Source organism: Branchiostoma belcheri, unplaced genomic scaffold (assembly GCF_001625305.1).
Source record: "Branchiostoma belcheri isolate BF01 breed outbred unplaced genomic scaffold, Haploidv18h27 scaffold71, whole genome shotgun sequence".
NCBI lineage: Eukaryota > Metazoa > Chordata > Leptocardii > Amphioxiformes > Branchiostomatidae > Branchiostoma > Branchiostoma belcheri.
The window spans coordinates 1,341,940-1,361,653 of NW_017804365.1; the positions used below are offsets into that span (position 1 = coordinate 1,341,940).

The following is a 19,714-nucleotide window of genomic DNA, read 5'->3' on the forward strand; positions in this document are numbered from 1 at the left end:
GTTAAGTAAGTACAAGACGACAAATAAAACAAAGGTGAAGTGCGGTAAACTTTTTATGGTAGGAATTAACCCCCCCCCCTTTCCCCAAAGTTTAGTATTTAGAATTAAGTAATACCAGCAGGGCTCGAAATACCGGATGCAAATGCACCTTATTGCAAGTAAAATTGAGGCTGTACAGGTATTTCTGATGTCTGCCTGGAAGAAAAATGCACTGGTCCATGTACTATGTCTATATATACATGTAGGTGCATCTATTTTTGCATTTACTGCTACCAAAAGTAATAGTAAATGTCCTTAGTATGACCCATACTTTTTAAAGTCTAAATGGTGCACTGATTTTGTATCTGCCACAATGCAGATATGTATAAAAAGTATTTAGAGCCCTGCTAGTGCAGTCCTGGTATATCAACAGTTACAGTAGTTGTATCTTACATGCAAAGTATAACCTTTTCTACACCGCCATTAGCAATATCAACCCCACGTTCCATTGCGTAAAGTGCTGTTAATATGTAGTTTAAGTTTTGTAATCTCTCCTTGCTTTAAATTAGCTGTATAAGTCTTATGACCACCAATATGCTGTACATGTATAGTCGTAAATTGTATAACTAGGTATTGTTGTAAATTCGCATGTTGAAGTTTGTACTGTATCAAGTGCGATATGATGTATTGTTTATGTGATTTCGTGAATAAAGATTTTTTAAAAAAAATTGAAAAAATCAACAGTTAAGCTAACCTGTAAATCCGGTTAGTACGAGCAACAGGAGCCACATACAGATGTTGCAGACCACTCGAAGGGCCGCCCCATTACCACTCGGAGCCGGGGGTGGCTGCTGGTGGCGCTTCGCCCTTGTTTTCGTCGTCCCCATGGGCTTTACCGACTTTGACATATCTTCCTGCAGCTGGAAGCACGTCAGATCTACCGAGGGATCTATGGAGGGGATACAGACGGCGTTAGTTACGTGCGGGCGCGTGCTTTCTGCATTACTTTTTGAATTAATAAGAAACGAGGAGAAGTCCTGCAAGGGCACTAGGTTTAAAAGCATTCTCTAATGATACCGTAGAAGAGATCACAGGTCATCCTAGTGATAGACAGCTAAGGACGAGAGTACATGTACTACTTTGATGTACGCTACTAAAAAAAATACGGAAACTAATAAATCAAGTGGGACTCTACGCCTTGGGTAGCGTTCCCAAATGGCTTGCAAACATACACGTACACAGCGAAACAGTTTCTCAAGCAACTGGATAGAGTATTCGAAATCTATTTAGTTGTTTGTGTTGAGTTACTGTTTTCTCGTATTCCATTAACATTACCTGGATGTCTAACTTTCTTCAACGTTTGCAAGAATTTTTACACTCTATCTTTTAAACATTTATAATGTGAGTGTGCATGCCTTCTTTATATCCAAAAACCTAGATTCAAAAGACTGGATTCGGAATAAAGCAAAACAATTTCTCAAACAACTGGATAGAGTATTCAAAATCTATTCAGTTGCTTGTGATGAGTAACTGTTTTCTGCTCCTTTTAAACATTTATAATGTGAGTGTGCATGCTTTCTTTATATCCAAAAACCTGGATTCAAAAGACTGGATTCGGAATAAAGCAAAACAATTTCTCAAGCAACTGGATAGAGTATTCAAAATCTATTCAGTTGCTTGTGATGAGTAACTTTTTTCTGCTATTCTATTAACATTACCTGGATGTCTAACTTTCATCGACGTTTGCAAGAATTTTTACACTCTTTTAAACATTGATAATGCAACGAAGCAAAATTGGGCTTTCGTCATATCCACTAACCCACAGACTGGATTCGGAATAAAGGGATCTAATCAAATTAAATGGTGTTTTATCCATCAAACACGTGTACTTTGCAGCCAAGGGCTGAATTACGTCCAGTTGTACAAGTCATGCAAATTCATTACACATTTATTTACATTTATTTACACAGGCATTAACACAAATATCCACATCATTATTGAAACGTCTTTGACATACTATCCGAGACAAACAGTGACTGTTCAATAGACGGATCATATATGGGACACTAGTCTGTTTGTACCGCTCAGTTCTACATTTGGTAAGAGTCAGTTCGTTACTGGAACGAGTGGATCTAGTAATTACTGTGGAAGTTGCAGATCTAACGTAGACGCTGTAAAGATAGGTTTGACAAGACAATGTGAAGATTTTACGGGAGGAATGATTGCATATGTATGCTACTTTTACAACAGATGCGCACGCTCCAAGGGCGTCTACTGCAGACGTGATGACTTTGGCCGTGTTTATGTGAAGTCACCCAAGGCGCTTTACATGTGGTTTACCCCGAAGCCGATTTCAAGTGGCTCCATCTGAACGCTCCAAATCACATTAAAAGCGCCTCGATCCCAAGCCACTTCTAGAGGTGGTTTCGAATCGGTTTTCCCGCATCGCGATTTGCGTCTGGATGCAATGTGATTTCAATGTAACTTCACCTGGTCATGGATTACGTGGTGATATTTCTTTATTTATATGCAATACCAACTTTTACGTGGCAGCAACTTAAAGAGCAGTAATGGTCAAATAATGTGTCCGTTCTAGGACGAGCTTCACCACCTCTGGCGGGACCACGTCGGCATTCGGCCGAGATACACTTGGAGGGGGGCATCAGTGGGCAGGTCGTTGACCTCTGACAATAATGACACGATACCTAGCGTGTTTTCATCAAATAACAATGAATGTAGGTTCGGAGAATCGTGATCGGGCACGTTTTAAAATGAATGTGTGGCACGTGGACCAGATGTGAGGAATGTGAGTTACTCGAATCGCGATTTGGGTGACTTTACATAAACAAGGCCATAGTCCACCAATCCTGGGAGGAATGATAATGAAGCTAACCTTGGTGCATCATGAAGCGAGATTTATTGATGTAATCACACTCAATAGCGGCTGGATAGACGAATCCTTCGCCGCCAGGAGGCTTACAGAAAGGACATGCAATCATGTCCTTTCCTTCGCCCACCGGTCATGCTTAATAATTCAACAATGTCGTATAAGCATACCAGATGATAAAAGTATGGCGGCTTTTCAGACATATGGTAATTCGCTAAAACGTGCGTAGGTTATACGGCCTTGTCTGATAACTTTTTTTGTTATACTGAAGGATGTGCGTCATTGTCATAGTACTTTCCGAAAAATACATTTAATCAGATGTTGCAGTTTTTTAAAGGATTTTTCGAAATTCAATGATTTTGTTTTGCAAAATCACCATACTATTCTTTTGCCCAGAGGTAGGTGATTGGAACAGAACATTTTAAAAGCATTCATGGTGAACAAATCAAAACGTGTATGAACATTGTTAAAGTACTCTTTATTTTATTACCTTTGACCACAGCAAGTACATTGTATTGACGACATCATGTTAAAACTCAAAATCTAATACAATAGGGCAAAAATAAACAAGCGGGCCAAAAAAATAAATTCTGCATTTTCAAGCTTTGAGTTCTTTAGCCTTGTTAAAAAAAATTGAGGCTACAAACATAATACTCCAATCAACATTTCTTCTTGTATGCAACCTTATTAAATGACCCTTTAGATGTTAATATGCCATTATTAGGCCACACCAATTTAATTTGTTGCTTCTCAGATAGCCCTGTCCATTTTTTTTTTGCTTTGCAAAAAAAAATTATTTCACATTAACTGTAAAATGCTCAATGAAAGACATCATATTTTGGCCCCAACGGTTAAAAAAAGTAATTTTCTTTGTAGTGTTTAATTTTTTCAATGTAACAATGCAATTTTGTTTCATTAAAACTTCAAAATCTATTATCTGAATTCTAAACCAGCCTGGTATGTTCGACTCATGGCTCATATTGTAACATTTTATGGGTGCACTTTCCTGTTTTTTTCGCCCTGTTGTTCCTGATTTTTCCTGAAAAAATCCGAGAAACCACAAATTAAATTGGTGTGACCTTAACTATTTAACTAATTAAAGCAGAACTGCTTGTCATAGATCATACCTATCATACTACTGCTCTGGGTATAACCGATAGACGTTTACGACATATTTTTTCCATGTTGACCGCCGTTGGAGGGAAGCAAAATTTCTTTTTCTTTTTGGTCAACCATAATTGATGCCAGCCATAGAAATTACTTATCGCAGCCTTGTCTAAGTTTTTATATATATCTTACAGCACGTAAAGCCCCTTCCTTGCTTCCGTCCTTGTCTCAAATTGATTTTGTTTCCACCATTTGTCCTCTAACGTCCCTGTCAGCTAATGTAGGCCCTCCTGAGGTTGATATGTGGACGTCCGTAGGCTGAAAATTGCCGGCTTATTAGGGGGGATACGCCGCTTTAACATGTACATCCGGCACCTCTCTCCGGGATCCAAGCACGTCCAACGTTTGCTGTACAATGTCTGGTTGCCAAACATGTTAATTTTCTCAACTATGTCAAACAACAGTTACAGTAGTATTCTGCAAGTCTATTTCGAGATGTGTATTTTTGTGTTTTTTTACCTTAACCCATGATATTATATTTCAACATATCGTGCTTGAGGAGAATTTATAAGTTGCTAATTATCATTTGACATTCCTAAACGTCCACCATTTGCTGTACAATGCCTTGTTGCCAAACATAATAATTTTCTCAACTATGTCGAACAACTGTTACAATAGTATTCTGCAAGTCTAATTCGAGTATATTCTACCTTACTGATATTATATTTCAACACATTGTGGTTGTGGAGAATGTATATTTTGCTAATTATCCTTTGACATTCCTCTCTCTTTGCTGAAGATGTTGCGGTTACGACCTAGTGGAAATGAGTTCTGATAATAAACTTGATTGTTTCCTTGTACATGACTAGAAATTAATGTGATGAAGCACAGATTCCAATTAAACGCCTGGTACAAGTATGGAGGACCCAGGGGACAAGCATATTTAGGAAGTGATGTTCCATTTTCTGTTAGGCCACACCAAGTAAAGTTTATGGATGACGTCTGCGCGCGCATTGGTTTTGGCCTGTTCCTAGAAAAAAAAAGAAAGAAATTCCACTTCCTGTAAATATGACCAAAGAGTCACGACAGTGCCGCAAATCGTCAGATTAATGTAACCCGTAACGCCGAAAGCCTGTGCCTGGTTAAAAAATGGAAACAAAAATGAAAAAAAATGCTATATGGCACTGAAAAAAATCCTGTCAATAGTTCCAAAACAGTGCCGTTTTTGGAACTATTAACAGACAGGACGGTCCTGTCAGCAGTGCAATATTTCTTATTTAGGCATCTTGTTTTTTAGGGCCCTTCTTGTTTTTTTCCGCCCTCTTTAGATTAGATTTAGGGTCTCCAAAGGACGTCATCCATAAAATTTACTTGGTGTGGCCTTAAAATAGTTTCCAGGTGAACCGATACTGACGACATACCGGAAATATTCCCAAGTCTGGTTAACGTCATGCATGCCAACCCCCATAAAGTGTTCACCAACAACACTCAAAACCCTTTTACCGGCAAAGTCGTTAGAGGACGTGAGACTCAAGGTGAGGGGGATATATATATACAGGCACACAAATCTTATTACAGCGTCCAATCCGTCCTCTGGTGTTGCGCATTGGCAATATCACACCTGGACCTCGCGGCATTGCCACCCAACCAGGCAGTTTGGAAAATGCTGACGCATTGGTTTCTCTACACTTTCGAAGATATTCCGTGGAGAACTGGATGTTACACATGGGCCCCCCTGTGGACGCCAATTAAGGCCACAGCAAGTAAATACTATGGATGACATTCTCCACAGACTCAAAATTTAATACGAGCGGGCGAAAAAAACAAGGCGGGCCGAAAAAACAAGGTTCCTACATTTCAAATTTTTGATTCAATCATTGTACAAATGTTTTTGACTCAGTGGGAACATCACATATACACAGCCAGCATGACATATGTGTAATCAAAGTAAGAAACAAAGCATTAAATCAGAGCCCTTTCTTGTCGCCTCCCTTCATAGCTATCTGTCATCCACCTTCTTGCATGGCAACAGACATCTTTGCCCAATTTCGGCATGTTGATCACTGTTCAAAATTTCTTGATTTTTTTTTCAAAATCAGGCGAAAATTAATGCGCGACTGATGTCATCCATAAAAATTACTTGCTGTGGCCAATTAATCGGTTTTGTGCGGGGAGAGGCAGGAAGGAAACATTCACCTTGTGTCAAAACTATCCATCGCAGTCGTAATTTCCCAACATTTACAGCATCATAATCAGTGTAAATGTCACGCAGTTTAGTTGAACTTGCTCTGTCCTTTAGATGACTATGTGTGTAATAAAAACATGTTAGTGTTAGGCTTGCGTGGTTGAAGGAAATGTGGGGGCTGTGGCTAAGATTTAATATTTAAGTGGATCCGAGGGCAGATTCTCTCTCCTGAAAAAGTTGAAAGCGAAACACTACTGTAGCAAAATGCCTGGTAAATGACGTTATAGGTGTAGAGAACGTCCCTGCCAAAAGAAGTGTGTCAATCTGGTAATGTAGAACAACGTCTCATCCAACATGAACAAACATAACCAATAAATCTAACATTTACAATATGTCTCTACTGCATGTAATATTGCAAAGTATGCAATTGTGTTGCAAATAATGACCTTGGATTTCAGTATATCATTACTTAAATGGAAATGTATTAAGTTATGTTTTTTCAGGCGTTTGCAATCCAAAGTATTCTGATATTGCTACAATTTTTTTTGATATGATAAAACAATGATAAAACAATTGAACGGGTACCATTTTTCAATCAACAGGGGTTCCCTAAAACTTTAAATGTGTTACAAGTATACTCCTGAATATACTCCACAAAGTACATGACCTGCTTTTGGTAACAAAAGAAAGTTTCAGAGGAAAAGACGCCATAGTTTACTACTCATACCGTTAGAATGTTAAGAAGACACAATCTTACCATGGTTAAGACCATTTTACCCTTTTTACATAATTAACTAATTTACTGTACTGATTCTCGTGTGTTATACTCATACAAGCTTACTGCCAGGTTAGTTCATAAACTTTTCAACAACATTCGAAGCTCCATATCAATTAGACATGTCCAAATTAAACTGATTTTGCCAAACGCTTACAATCAATACAATGTCATTGAAATTAGCAATTCTTAATTTTGTCACGCTTATGCACCATTTAAAGTAGACTTTTTCACGACGAATTTGGTATCAATGTACTTAACAGTAATTCCTCTACAACACTGCATTGTGGTACAGCTATTAATAGTAGTGCTTCCAAATCATTACAATTATCTAAATATCATCGTAATCAGCAATTCCTAATTTTGTGACATTTGGGTCCCTTTAAGGTAGACTTTTTCACGACGAATTTGTATTGTTTGGCAAAACCGTTAAGGTTTAGACATGTCAAAAATGTCTACTTGATATGGAGCTTCAAATAATATTGATAATTAACTAATTGATAATGCTAATTATAATTCTATTTAAGTGCTTACCCAGGCTATCGTGGGACCTGTAGTATGAGCGTGTCCTCTTGCTCTTCCTGCCGAAGGACGAGGGGAGAGATCCCGTGTAGAGCGTGCCGTCCCCCAGCTTGGACGGCTCCGACCCATGCAGCAGGACAGAACCGTTCATGGGCTTGATCTCGATGGCTGTGTCGTATCTCTCGCAATGCATCCTCATCCTCAGGCCGTATCATCGATAGGAGCGTTCCCTGGTGAAAAGACAAGGCCGACCATTAGATATACATGAAGCCCTAATGACAACCGATGTCGTCCTTTTCATCAAACATGACTTACGGGCAGCGGCGGAGATCCAGTACAGGATGCCTGTCTCATAATGGGGCTCATGAAGGTGACATTTACTCCGCCCGACATGACCCAAGGGCATGTTATCTGCTCAACCTCTACATCTGCGTGGGCTTCCCTCCAGCTCAAGCGACATTTCTCTTGCTTTGAACGAATTGATAGCATATTTGATGTCCTTCTAGGTTCAATGATTAATAATGACTTAGCACAAACACTAAACTTTCTGGTTGGAGCTAATTTCTTTTAAGAACACACACACCGAGAAAAAACAAACTAATGGCGATTCTTTGAGAGAGGGGTTTTGGTAATTAATGGAGTCGATTTCGTGTCCATTAGCCAGGAGTCGTTTTAGAAGGAGAGAGGGGGCGGGCAGTACTCAACGGGGAGAGCACCAAGGTCATTGCCAGCCAACCGAACCTGTCTGTGAGTAACAACGCCCAAGCGGGAATTTAGGGAGAACCAAATGAACTTTACCATGGGTATGGTCCGATACACAACAGAACATCATCACTGTTCCCCATGCAAGAACCAAACGGCTGCAACAGTCGTTCCTGCACTACACCATTAAACTCTACAATAACCTACCCTAAACCTACGCTGGACCTTGCATAGCCTGACATAGCATCTTTGTGCATATGTTATAAATAATTTTTACATGTGTCTTTTGATTTAGTTTAGATGTATTATTTTTCAATGTGAACGTTGTTTTTCAAATAATGTGACAAATTGTACCTAATTCAGGGGGATGCGCTTCTGCTCCCCCTGCTGTTGTACATTTGTAAAAATGATGAGCAATAAATAAATAAAGGTGCGTTTACTATACCGTGACAGTATGGGATCTACATACAACGTAAGTTAAACTGAAAAAGGTACAGACAGGATTTTGTACAAACAACTATAAAAGGGGTGCTACTAAAACCTAAATCGGGTGTAACTGGCAGAAAGGCAAAAAAATGCCTAGTTTATGAATAGTGTGCAAAATTGAATGTAATGTACGTATTTTCTAGCTCCATGGTAATACAAACAAAAGTAGTCGTGCTTTCAAGTACCAGAGTTATCAACCAAGGATTGAGGTGTTTAATAACTTATTTATCTCCTTGAAGTATAGTAGGATGGTTGCCACCAGGTTAAGCAGGGGCATCATATAACAATGTTAAAAGTAATATGTACACAATCTACGTGTATACCGGCTATACAGATACAGAAGTTAAAACCTACTGCCGCCGAATCAAATTACTGTCTCCATACTGTAGTTTGGTACTCCAGTCTATACAAGAAGTGACACTAATTAAATGCTTATTTGGTGGGTAATGAGATTAGCTAGATTAGAGTTTTTAACTAGATTATGGAGATAGAGAGAGGCCGGTATAGAAGGCTACCTGTATGTGAAAGAATTTGTAAATATTGTAATGCAAAGGCTGTGGAAGACGAAATACACTTTATCTCAAACTGTTCCTTTCATAGCATCGCTCGAAATGAGTTAACTATTCAAACTTCTATAATTTATCCCAATTTTACTAATTTACAGACCAAGTAAAAACTATTCTGCTTTTAACTTCCCAAAACCCACTAATTTTAGAAAAGGTGGGACATTCCGTCTTCCATGGTCTAAAAAAGAGAAGTCAAACCCCTTAGACATAGTTTTAGACATAGCTATAGCTCTAGACAACTACCTTTTATCATGTAGATTTTAGTTATTTTATACTACGTTTCATTGTTCTTTTATGTTTGTATTCTGCAATTAGCCCCCCGGGCATGAATTTGCAATAAACTTCTATTAATTAACTGGACAACTACAATGTTTCGGGGGCGAAATGTGATCGGTGAAATTCTTACTACAATTTGTCATGTGTCACGTCAGCTAAATATAGTTTATTGATTTATTGACAGAAGCTCACACGTCGTAATGAAAAGGTACTTTATCAACAGATATTTGCCAAAGACGTTCTGAATTAAAATGACTCTTGTTTACTTTTCTGTACCAGTTCCGTTCGTTGTGTTTTTGTATTTTACGAGATTGAAGACTAGCAACATTTTTTACGGCATGTCCACTGTATGATGATAAACGCCCAAAGCTGTTAAACCTTTGTCTTCTTGATCAACGAAATTTGCTACATAAAAAAATGCTATAGATATATTTAATTTCTTTCTAGAAGGCAAAAATAATAATAAATAACTGTATAATAATAGGAAAATGTATCATAGAATGTCTAGACTTAAAAAAAAGTAGTATTAGTTGACTTATCTATTGTTTTGTACGTATGTTAATATTGTTGTACCAATGTATCTGTCTGTATGTAGTATCTACATGTAGTTAAGTATCTTACGAAAGTCGCTGTACTTTTGTTGTGTTTATAAAGTTCAATGTCATGAGGTTTGACCGTTTAGAAACAGTCAATGTGACACACAAGGGCGATTTAGTCGTTTTCAAAGTCAGGTTTGATGACCAAAAGCAAGTTCCTGACAGTGTGCATGTTTCATGCCGGCGAAAGGCAACAGTCAATCAGGCAATGTCGTGATTGATTTTTATGATAGATCTCAGTGGGAGTTGTGGAGCTCAGTAGAGACCACAGATTAGAACCCATGGGAGATAACAGTCCAGATTGTGCACGGCGGTTTTTCTTTGTATTCCACGGAAACATCTGTGAAAATGCAGGCAGCTATTCATCATATCCATTATCGGTCGTTTGCTTGCAGCTATCTGACCGTAGCCACAAAGTCAAAATTTGCCTCTGAACTTTACCGTTAAATTAATTTAAATCTTTTAGCTAGACTATAGGACAGTATGGCATACAAATGTAACTACGAAAAACTGGTGTAAATGTCAGTGAAGTCAGGTAATGTATACTAGTACTTATTAAATTGTATCGGAATTAACCCTATCTAGACCGGGCTTTTTTGAGCTTGGTGGGACATCTTATTCCAATGATGCAGAATTGTTGCCAACAATATTCTAGGAAAAGTCACCAAGTTTGGCCGTTCTAGCGCTAGCCGTTCAGACGCTACGTGACATCAAAGTTGGCACGGGCACTTTTAGCCCCCCCCCCCCCCCCATCTAGATAGGGTTAACATGGTAGAAACCGGAATAGTAATATCTAGTAGTTTTACTTACTACCGTAGTTAGGTCCTGAATTACCAGCCGTGGATTTTATTTACTAAACTATATTACTGTAAAGTCTGATGCTGTTGTAGAACATTATCTATCATAACTTATAACTTTTGAGACTGTACAATGAGACTTTGTAATAATCTGGTATTTCGTGCCCCTTTCAAGTATAGTATCCGAATGAATGTGTTTTTTAATGCCATTCTTTCAGAATTGTTTTTAACTAGTTTAAATGTCCCAGCTACTAAATATATCTATTATAAAGGTTATGAATGATGAAAAATGTTTTTAAATGTACATTATACGGTGAATTTTAGTATTGTGTAAGTAGCAATTTCAATTTAACGTATTTTTCGAAATGTAATAAGATACTAGCAATTGTAACGTGCGTGCGACTTGTGTACAAACCTCACAATTCAGCCGTGAGGCTGCGATGGGTTTTGGTTTTCAATAAACAATCAATAAACAATGATAACTTACATCACTACCATTTGTAAATCGAACATTTAATGCAGAATAGAAATGGAAAAATAGAAATGAATGACAAACATAGAAGTTCTTTGTCCTTTTGCAAACGTAAACTATAATAATAGGGATACTTATATTGTCATAATGACTACACCAAGTGCATTGACATTGCAATTGTTGCAACGTGCCTTTGTGTTGTACCACGTATCACAGACTGATTGTGGAATAGATTGCTACTTAGGTCAAATTAACTCTTGCTTATTGGTTGATTAATGAGATGAAGTCATTGAAGAAACGTATTGAGGAGACCCATCCCAGTGACCAGATCTTGCCAGCCAGGGATTGAGACGTTCGTATTAGCAAGAAAATTTCATGGGTGACGTCCTCCGCAGACTTCAAATCTAATGCAAGAGGGCGAAAAAAAAAGGCCGACAAAAATTCCTACATTTTCAAATGTTGGCATTCCTGAATTGTGCTTTGTTTACTGCCAACTATTACAACATCCATTGGTCACCGAAACAACTATAAAAATATTTCAATCACTGTGCAAATGTATTTGATGCGGTGGGAACATGTAAAAGGATTCAAATATTATACATCACTGCATTAAATAAAAGGCAAAACATTAGATCAGAGCCTTGTCCTGTCTTGTCCTCTTTCTTTACATTTATCTGCCATCCACGTTCCGTCATGGCAACAGGCATTTTCAAGCATTTTCGACATGTTGACCACTGTCAGAGGTTAACATTTTTTTTTCAAAATCAGGCGAAAATCAATGCGCGCGGTGATGTCATCCATAAAAATTACTAGCTCTGGCCTAACGTTTACCTGTGTGCTGATGAAGTATTTGTGTTGCCCTGGGATTTGTGGACAGTAGCGCACTAATGACGATGACTTCTGCTCGGACCATTTGCCCCACTACTATTAATGGGATTACACCCAATTGTACAGTATCTGACAACATAAACGTTCCCCTGCAGAACTTCAACATAAAAGTATTCAAATGCCAACGTCTCTCTGTGGACAGTGGTTTAAAAATTAAGAAAATGTCCAGGGAGATAGTGTTGGTAGATAAATCTTTGCTTAAAGATACTAACATCTATCTTCCAACCTAAAACGGGCCTTGCCTTGGCGCTATTCAATGTCACTGTAGTAAACTCTTATCAACCTGTTCAAATAACACCCATGACATATATAAAAACAATTTCTGGCAACGATCATAATAACTGCAAACGCATGTCTAAAGTAGTCAATACAAAAGAAACAAAACATGGGATAAAACGTCGAATAGATCATTGCTAGAAGATACTGTCTTCCAATCTCAAACGGGCCTTCCCTTGGCGCTAGTTTATGTCACTGTAGTAACCTTTTTTATCAACCTGTTAAAACAACACCCATGACATATGTATGTATGTATGTATGTATGTAAGACCCATAACCGTGAGCGGTCGTAGGGGCATCATGACAGCCAGCAGCATGTCTGGACTTGTCACGATGTTTCAGTAAGCCTATAATCTTGGCGGCGCCTATCTCCTCTCCAAGATTTTGGCTGGTACAGACGGGGTTCGCCAGGACTCCGTCCGGGTGAATGATGTAAATCACCATGTGGCTTATACAAGACGGAGGTCGCCAGGCCTCCGACCAGGTGATTTGAAGTGAATCACCAACTCCATACAGAAGTGTTTGTACCATCGCACACCGGGGCATGCCCCTACTCTTTTTCAAAAGACATATAAAAAATATATAAAATACAATTTCTGGCAACGATCATAATAACTGCAAACCATAGCGTAGTAATTACAAAAGAACAAACCGGGGAGATGAAACGTGGGTTAAAAAGAGATGAGACATATAATAATAAAGTAAAATACGAACCATTAATTTCTGTATGAATATCTCTAGATATAGAGCTAATCATCGATACGTTTTTCACTAGTAATTGTGCTCCAAAGTGCTGCAAATTAGAGGCACAGAACGCTTGCCTTCAATATACCCCGCATGAATCCTAAAGATGGGAAATATGACAACTTAAGATACAAGATGACATAATTGACAGTGTTGCACATTGAATTACCACCAATTTACAATTTCTTCTTTTTCAATGCCCTCTAACCACCCCTAAACGGGGTATCACTAAGGGGAATATCACTGGGGGGAATTTAAAAAGAGAATTGTTAAAAAAAGGTTATTTAATTGGTTAATTGGCGAAGTAATGGTCTAGACTCGACACGACATAAACTAGTTGAGAAACTTTAAATTTAAAAAAATAGGTAAAAACTATTTAAATGAGCAATAACAGATTGACCAACCTAATCACATTTCCTGTCTATTGCTGATACGATTTTTTTCTTTTTTTATTCACACAAACATGTTTGTAACTGTAACCTAACAATTCACTTCTGCTTGTTTAGGCGGCACGTACCGTGGGCCTTTCTGTAAAACACCTTACATGTATAAGCACTAGTGAGAAAAGATTTGCAAAATCAAGAAAACACGCCAGGACTTTGAACGGCCGTTTAGGATCGACATAATTTGTTATGTACGTTATATATAGATCATGTCAAATATAAATCGTTTCATATACCCCAAAAACGGATACTAGGATGCTATTAGATAGGATTTATTCAACCTACAGCATTACAGACTGACCAGAATATTGACTTTGAAGATGTAGTTATGCCGACCCTAAATTGCCTACGATGCCTTTAATGCCTTGTGTATCTGTTATAAATTTTAAACATTAAGCAAAATGTTGGTAAAACATGGTTAAGTTTGGGCGAGAGTCGTTTAGAATCAGCATTTTTTTAAGTGTACGCAATGTCAGTGAAAACTGAACATTTTTCAAGTGGTACGTTGGAACTTTAGGCAATGGTGCGCGCATAGTTACAGGCGGCCATCATAAAGTCCCCTTGCCCCACCGAATCTGCTTGGAGATAAGCAGTACGTACTTGTTAAAGAGTCAAGGGCATTTCTGTATACTACATAGTAAGCATTAAAGTTATCCAACACAATTTTAGTGCGGCAAAACGTTTCCAAAGTCAAATTACTGGACATTCTTTCAAAGTAATAAATATGAATTCAATCCCATAGCATAACGTTACTGATATCTTTGAGGAAACATCTTTGCTTGTTTTGTATCGTTGGTTGATTTTAGCTCTTTATAGACGGTACCTAAAAATACGCAAACCGCTTTTGGGGGATATTTCATACTCCTTAAGTATGAAACGGTTAGGAAAATGTAACAAACGGTAGTAGATGTAAATATCAGGCAGATTTCCTTATCAAGAATATTTTTTTTTATTTTGCCACCCTGAAATTCATCGGATGCCTTTATCATCAGGGCCGTATATATCTGTTACAGTGTCACGGGCATTTCTGTCATACATTGTAAACATTAAAGCAAAGGGTTGTGAAGTCAGCGAAACATGGCGAAGTGGAGGTGAAGGTCGTTTAGGATTAGCATGACAAGTTTGGATTCATCCATTTGGCGGTAAAAACTGCACTGTCATGCTTAAAAATAACGTTTGGGTGGCATAACATCCTGACTTTATTAACAATAACCAGTGTCTGACAAGACGAAGAGCGACACAGGAAAGCCTTAAGGCAGTACGACTGAATCAGAACTGGTTTAGTTTTATTAATAAAAGTATAGAATTAATGCATTTCTTGTTGTGGTAATTCCCCTCGGGAAGGATGGTTACATCCAACGGCGTTACTGATGCACGTTCTTTGCATTGCAGATACAGTTCCCTGTAACCACGCACATGTGTAGATACATTTAGATTTTGTACGTTTGGGAATGCATCAATAGCAGCAGCATCTGTGCCGCAGTGTAATGTGAACCAGTCAGAATTGCCCTGAGGAAGGTGACAGACGGTCACCGAAACGCCGGCTAAATAATAGACTGTAATAGACTTGTGTAAAAAGTGCTGTACGTTCTGTTTTTGTGTTTGCAGCTGTTTTTATATTATAGGTAATTATATTATAGGTATGTACTTATGTTACTTTTTTTCTCATGATTCTTCTCCCCTTCTTCTCCTGGTATTTCATTTAATGTATTAAACCCCTGTATTCTGGGGCCAAAAAGCCTGAAATTCGGTTTGTAGGTATCCAGCCATTTCTATGGCTTCACCACAAAGTGGTGAAGACATATTGTGTTCCCTCATGTTTCTTCTCCTTCTCCTCCTCCTCCTGCCATTTCTTTAAATGGATTCATCTCTGCCATTTTCAGGCCAAATAACACGAAATTTGGCATGAAGGTAGAGTGGGCAAATACCCTGACGCGTTTTATTTCATTTTTTTGAAAAATTGTTTTATTTGGTTTTTTTTTGCCATTTTCAGGCAAAAAATATACATTTTGAGATCTGGTTCCCAGGTACTAAAACCAAATGACCTGAAATTTGGTATGGGGATACCTTGGACATATGTCTACAAAAATTCAATCAAGCTTTTGACATACACCACTTTATAATTGGGAAAAATAAGGCTTTTTGGCTATTTTCGGACCAAAAATGTACATTTTTGGCTCCTGTGCCCTAATATTAAATCTGAATGACCTGAAATTCGGTATGGGGATACCTCGGACACATGTCCAAAGAATGCCATTCACGATTTTGACATATACCACTTTAAAATTGTGTAAAATAGGGCTTTTTTGCTATTTTCGGACCAAAAATGTACATTTTTGGCTCCTGTGCCCTAATATTAAATCCGAACAAGGAAAATCGTAGATTTCAAACCTCCGGGTTTTTTTTGTATTCTATTGGTTTAGGTTATTTGTTTGTGTGTAGTATGAAAGTTATGTGCGTAATATGTTTGTATGTGTTTGATGGCTACTGACGGTTGGTTTGGTATGGACTGTTGATTAACGTGTCTGACAGCCTGCACCGTCACCCGCGCCTTTACCCCCGCCGTCATTGCTGCGCCGTCACCCAAATTTTTTATCGAAACCAGACACCCCTCTGTTTGACCCCTTTTAAATGCTAAGACCCAAAACTGCAACCTCCCCATTCCTTAACAACATGGTAAATTCCATTTTCAGCATGGCGGGGGTGTCCGGAGCACTTAAAAACATTTTATTTCGACGCCCATAAACACATATGCAATTAAACAAAAACGTTCTGCATCATCTGCAGCCCAATAGCAATACGTATACCGAACCACAGACAAATCCGTCCAGCCGATCGCGAGAAACAGCTGCTGACAGAAATGTTTCGAACCATAGTAAAACCTCCTCGCGGAAGGATATCTCCTTCCCCGGAGGTAATGACCTGAAATTTGGTATGGGGATACCTTGGACACATGTCCAAAGAATGTCATTCACGATTTTGACATACACCACTTTAAAGTTATGTAAAATAGGGCTTTTTGGCTATTTCCAGCATTGGAAGGTTCCATTGCTGCATGGGGGTGTAGACTATTGGCAGCCATCGTAGGATAGATCCATTTTCGGTATGGGGGATGTGGTGAAGCCATCTGCTGCATTTGCTCTCAAGCAAATGTCGGCCTTTCTAGTTCCCCTTATTTCAGCAGACCTTTGAGATAATTTACTAGATTTTGTTTGGCGGAGGGGGGGGGGGTCAAAAATTAATTGAAATATCAAACAAGAAATGTAAAAAAATTAAAATTTATTTCTGATTAAAATGTTCAAGAAGTGTATTTCTTTTTCTGTATGTATTGGTAGATACCTGTCCAAAGAACGTATTAGTAAATGGTAATTAGAAAGTGCTTGAATTATAACTACCTGCCTGTCTACAGACATTAACACCAGCTTTGATGCTTGGAATTACATGGCTCAGTGATAAGGGACATAGGTCGAGTAGGATGATTAAAAAGTTTGAAGTCATGCGTGAATTGATAAATGATCATGGACAGCTCATTCCCATAGTTCTTTACAAGTTCAAGGTATTAAACACATTATCATATAGCCGGAAGACGTCAACCAATCAGAAGGATCCATTTCCCATTGGTTATCAGGTCGTAACCTCAAACGTTACCATAGTGGTTTATTGGTTGATTATCGCAGCTGACCAGGGATTATCTCACCATATACACCTAGGGGCGGTTATCAACCCTTTATTATTATGCTATCTAAGCTCAGCGCCGTATGTATAGCATTTTGAAAATGTTGCTTTTTGTTCTACAAGTGAGGTAGATATGGCAAGGGTCAATCATAAAGAATAGTATTGTCATAGTTGCCTTGTTTTACGCATCGTTATCAGATGATATGTACATTAATGACCTTAAATACCAAGGCCTTGTTAAGTGCATTTATATGGCCAAGTGTAAATAATAATATAATACAATGTATAACACAATGCAAAAACAATATGAGGCAAGTTTAAACTTTAATTTCCAACACAACAAAATTGACTCACACAAATTTCCGACTGTTAAGGAATGAGCAATCCTACCAACACAGATGAACTTTCAAGATAATACAATAACAATTACAAATTAACGTCCACGGGGATAACTAAAATAAAACACCATCATATAGTGTATACGTGGGTGCATTTGTTAATAAGAACTCCCCTGACATTTATTTATCTTTTTATTTCTTACTGGTCTAGTTGCTCACAGTTGGGTACCCTCTCACGGTGAAAGAGCCAGTCTGAGAGTACAAAAATATGATAATATTTATCACAGCAACACAGAATAAAATCTGTCAATCAGAAAAAATCGAAATAGATAGCAGACGTATAAGGTAGTGTTTAGGGAGACTGTAAGATTAGTCTCTGTTTCAATAATCCAAAAGAGACTCGCAGATAGAAGCACCCACTACCACCGAAAACACACAAATAGCCAATATGGGGTTACGTTTATGTCTGACCTACGTCATAAGCACAGGTAAATGGACGCAGGTCTTATTTCCTTTGGGTCATCGGAGACAAAGTTGCTGCCCGTTTTTTCATCGCCACGCAGCGTTATGGATGCAGGTTTACCTCAAGGGAAATCAAGATAAGGCGAGCTGATAACTTTGTGGGTGCGCTACAATAGCGTAAGCAAAAACGTACCCCTCTTAGATGGTAAATATGATAGACTTAAGTGATGAGAAGTAAAAACCGTTCTCTAACTTAAGTTAAAGAAATCGACTCACCGGAATTTGGGAACGAATCCCTCCATCTTCGTCCGCTTTCTGACCAAAGGGCTGTAGAAACGTGTGTTTTTTCTTCCCACGTGCGACGTCAGCACTGGGTCAAAGTTCGCCGGAAGTCGGTACCGCCCCCCGTCCCGGTTTGACCCCATAATGACGTCACAGGTAAGAAGAAAAAATTCACATGTCTCTAGTACGTGAGTAACCGAAAGATTCGAACATGTCTTTGAGTTTGAGAACAATTTAACTCTCACAACGTAAATTACCAACTGAGATGAACGTTCTTGGTAATGAGTTATTAAGATTAGTTACAAAACTAAGCTCTAAAAAGATATCCGTGTGAAGTTTGACTTAGCCAAATTACTCCTCATACAAGCGGAGGGTTGTGAATCCCTTTACAAAGACTGGAGTTGTACTGTCGAACATTTGTCCAGTTTCTTGTATTTGACGTTTCAAGATTAAGGTTAGTTATTCATACTTTATACCTATACTTTCTCTTTTTCTTTTCCATCCCATGTTGTATCCACTGTTTTCAATTTGCAATAAGGTAAGTATTGTCATTTTTAGGTTATCTCTCAATTTTGAAATCTGAGCCTCTCCTAAATTATGATTTTTATAATTTAGTTGCCTTTGCGTTAGAGGCAATCTGGTCCTAACGACAGTTACTAATTATACATTATATAATTATACATAATTATACATCAATTATACATATGTATGATTCCAGGTGGAATTGTGTAATATTAGCACCATGCAGGAATTGGATTCCTACGAAAACATTGTTATTTAATTAAGATGATGGCGTTGCAAACATGCTATACAGTACATTATCAATGTATCAACTACATCATATAATCTATCACTAGATATTTGTCATGGTCAGGTAGCATGTGGCAAAAATATTTAATCTCCAAGAACATTTGCCACTCTAAGTTGGGCTGGCGTAAAAAGAAGATACAGATACTAGACTAAGTACAGAAAATAAACAAGCTGCTTGGGGGACCAAACTATTGTCACTTCTTCCCGAGCCAAAAAAAAAACAATCACCACTCAACATTCGTGACCCTAGCATGTCCAGATGGCAATATATCAACATCAGAAGTTCCGCTGCATTACCATAACAAGCAGCTAGGAGGCACAAGATCAAACCATTTCTAGGTCTTAACAAGGCCTACTCACCTTCTAACTGACAATCCATTTGACAACACCTTTTTGAGTTATCACACTAAACCACATACACACACACAAACACACACACACACACA

The 19,714-nt window shown here is 38.2% G+C and overlaps 1 protein-coding gene across 1 annotated transcript in view; it reads right to left on the reverse strand.

Annotated features, from left to right (window-relative positions):
• The window catches only part of LOC109484903 (angiopoietin-related protein 7-like), a 12,561-nt gene extending 4,907 nt beyond the window's left edge, over positions 1-7,654 (reverse strand). The window contains exons 1-2 of the mRNA XM_019788256.1: positions 7,468-7,654; positions 734-928 (exon numbers count right to left, since the gene is read on the reverse strand). Of these exons, the coding sequence (XP_019643815.1) occupies positions 734-928; positions 7,468-7,654 (382 nt within the window). The remainder of the gene's footprint in view (positions 1-733; positions 929-7,467) is intronic.
• Positions 7,655-19,714: the final 12,060 nt, after the last annotated feature.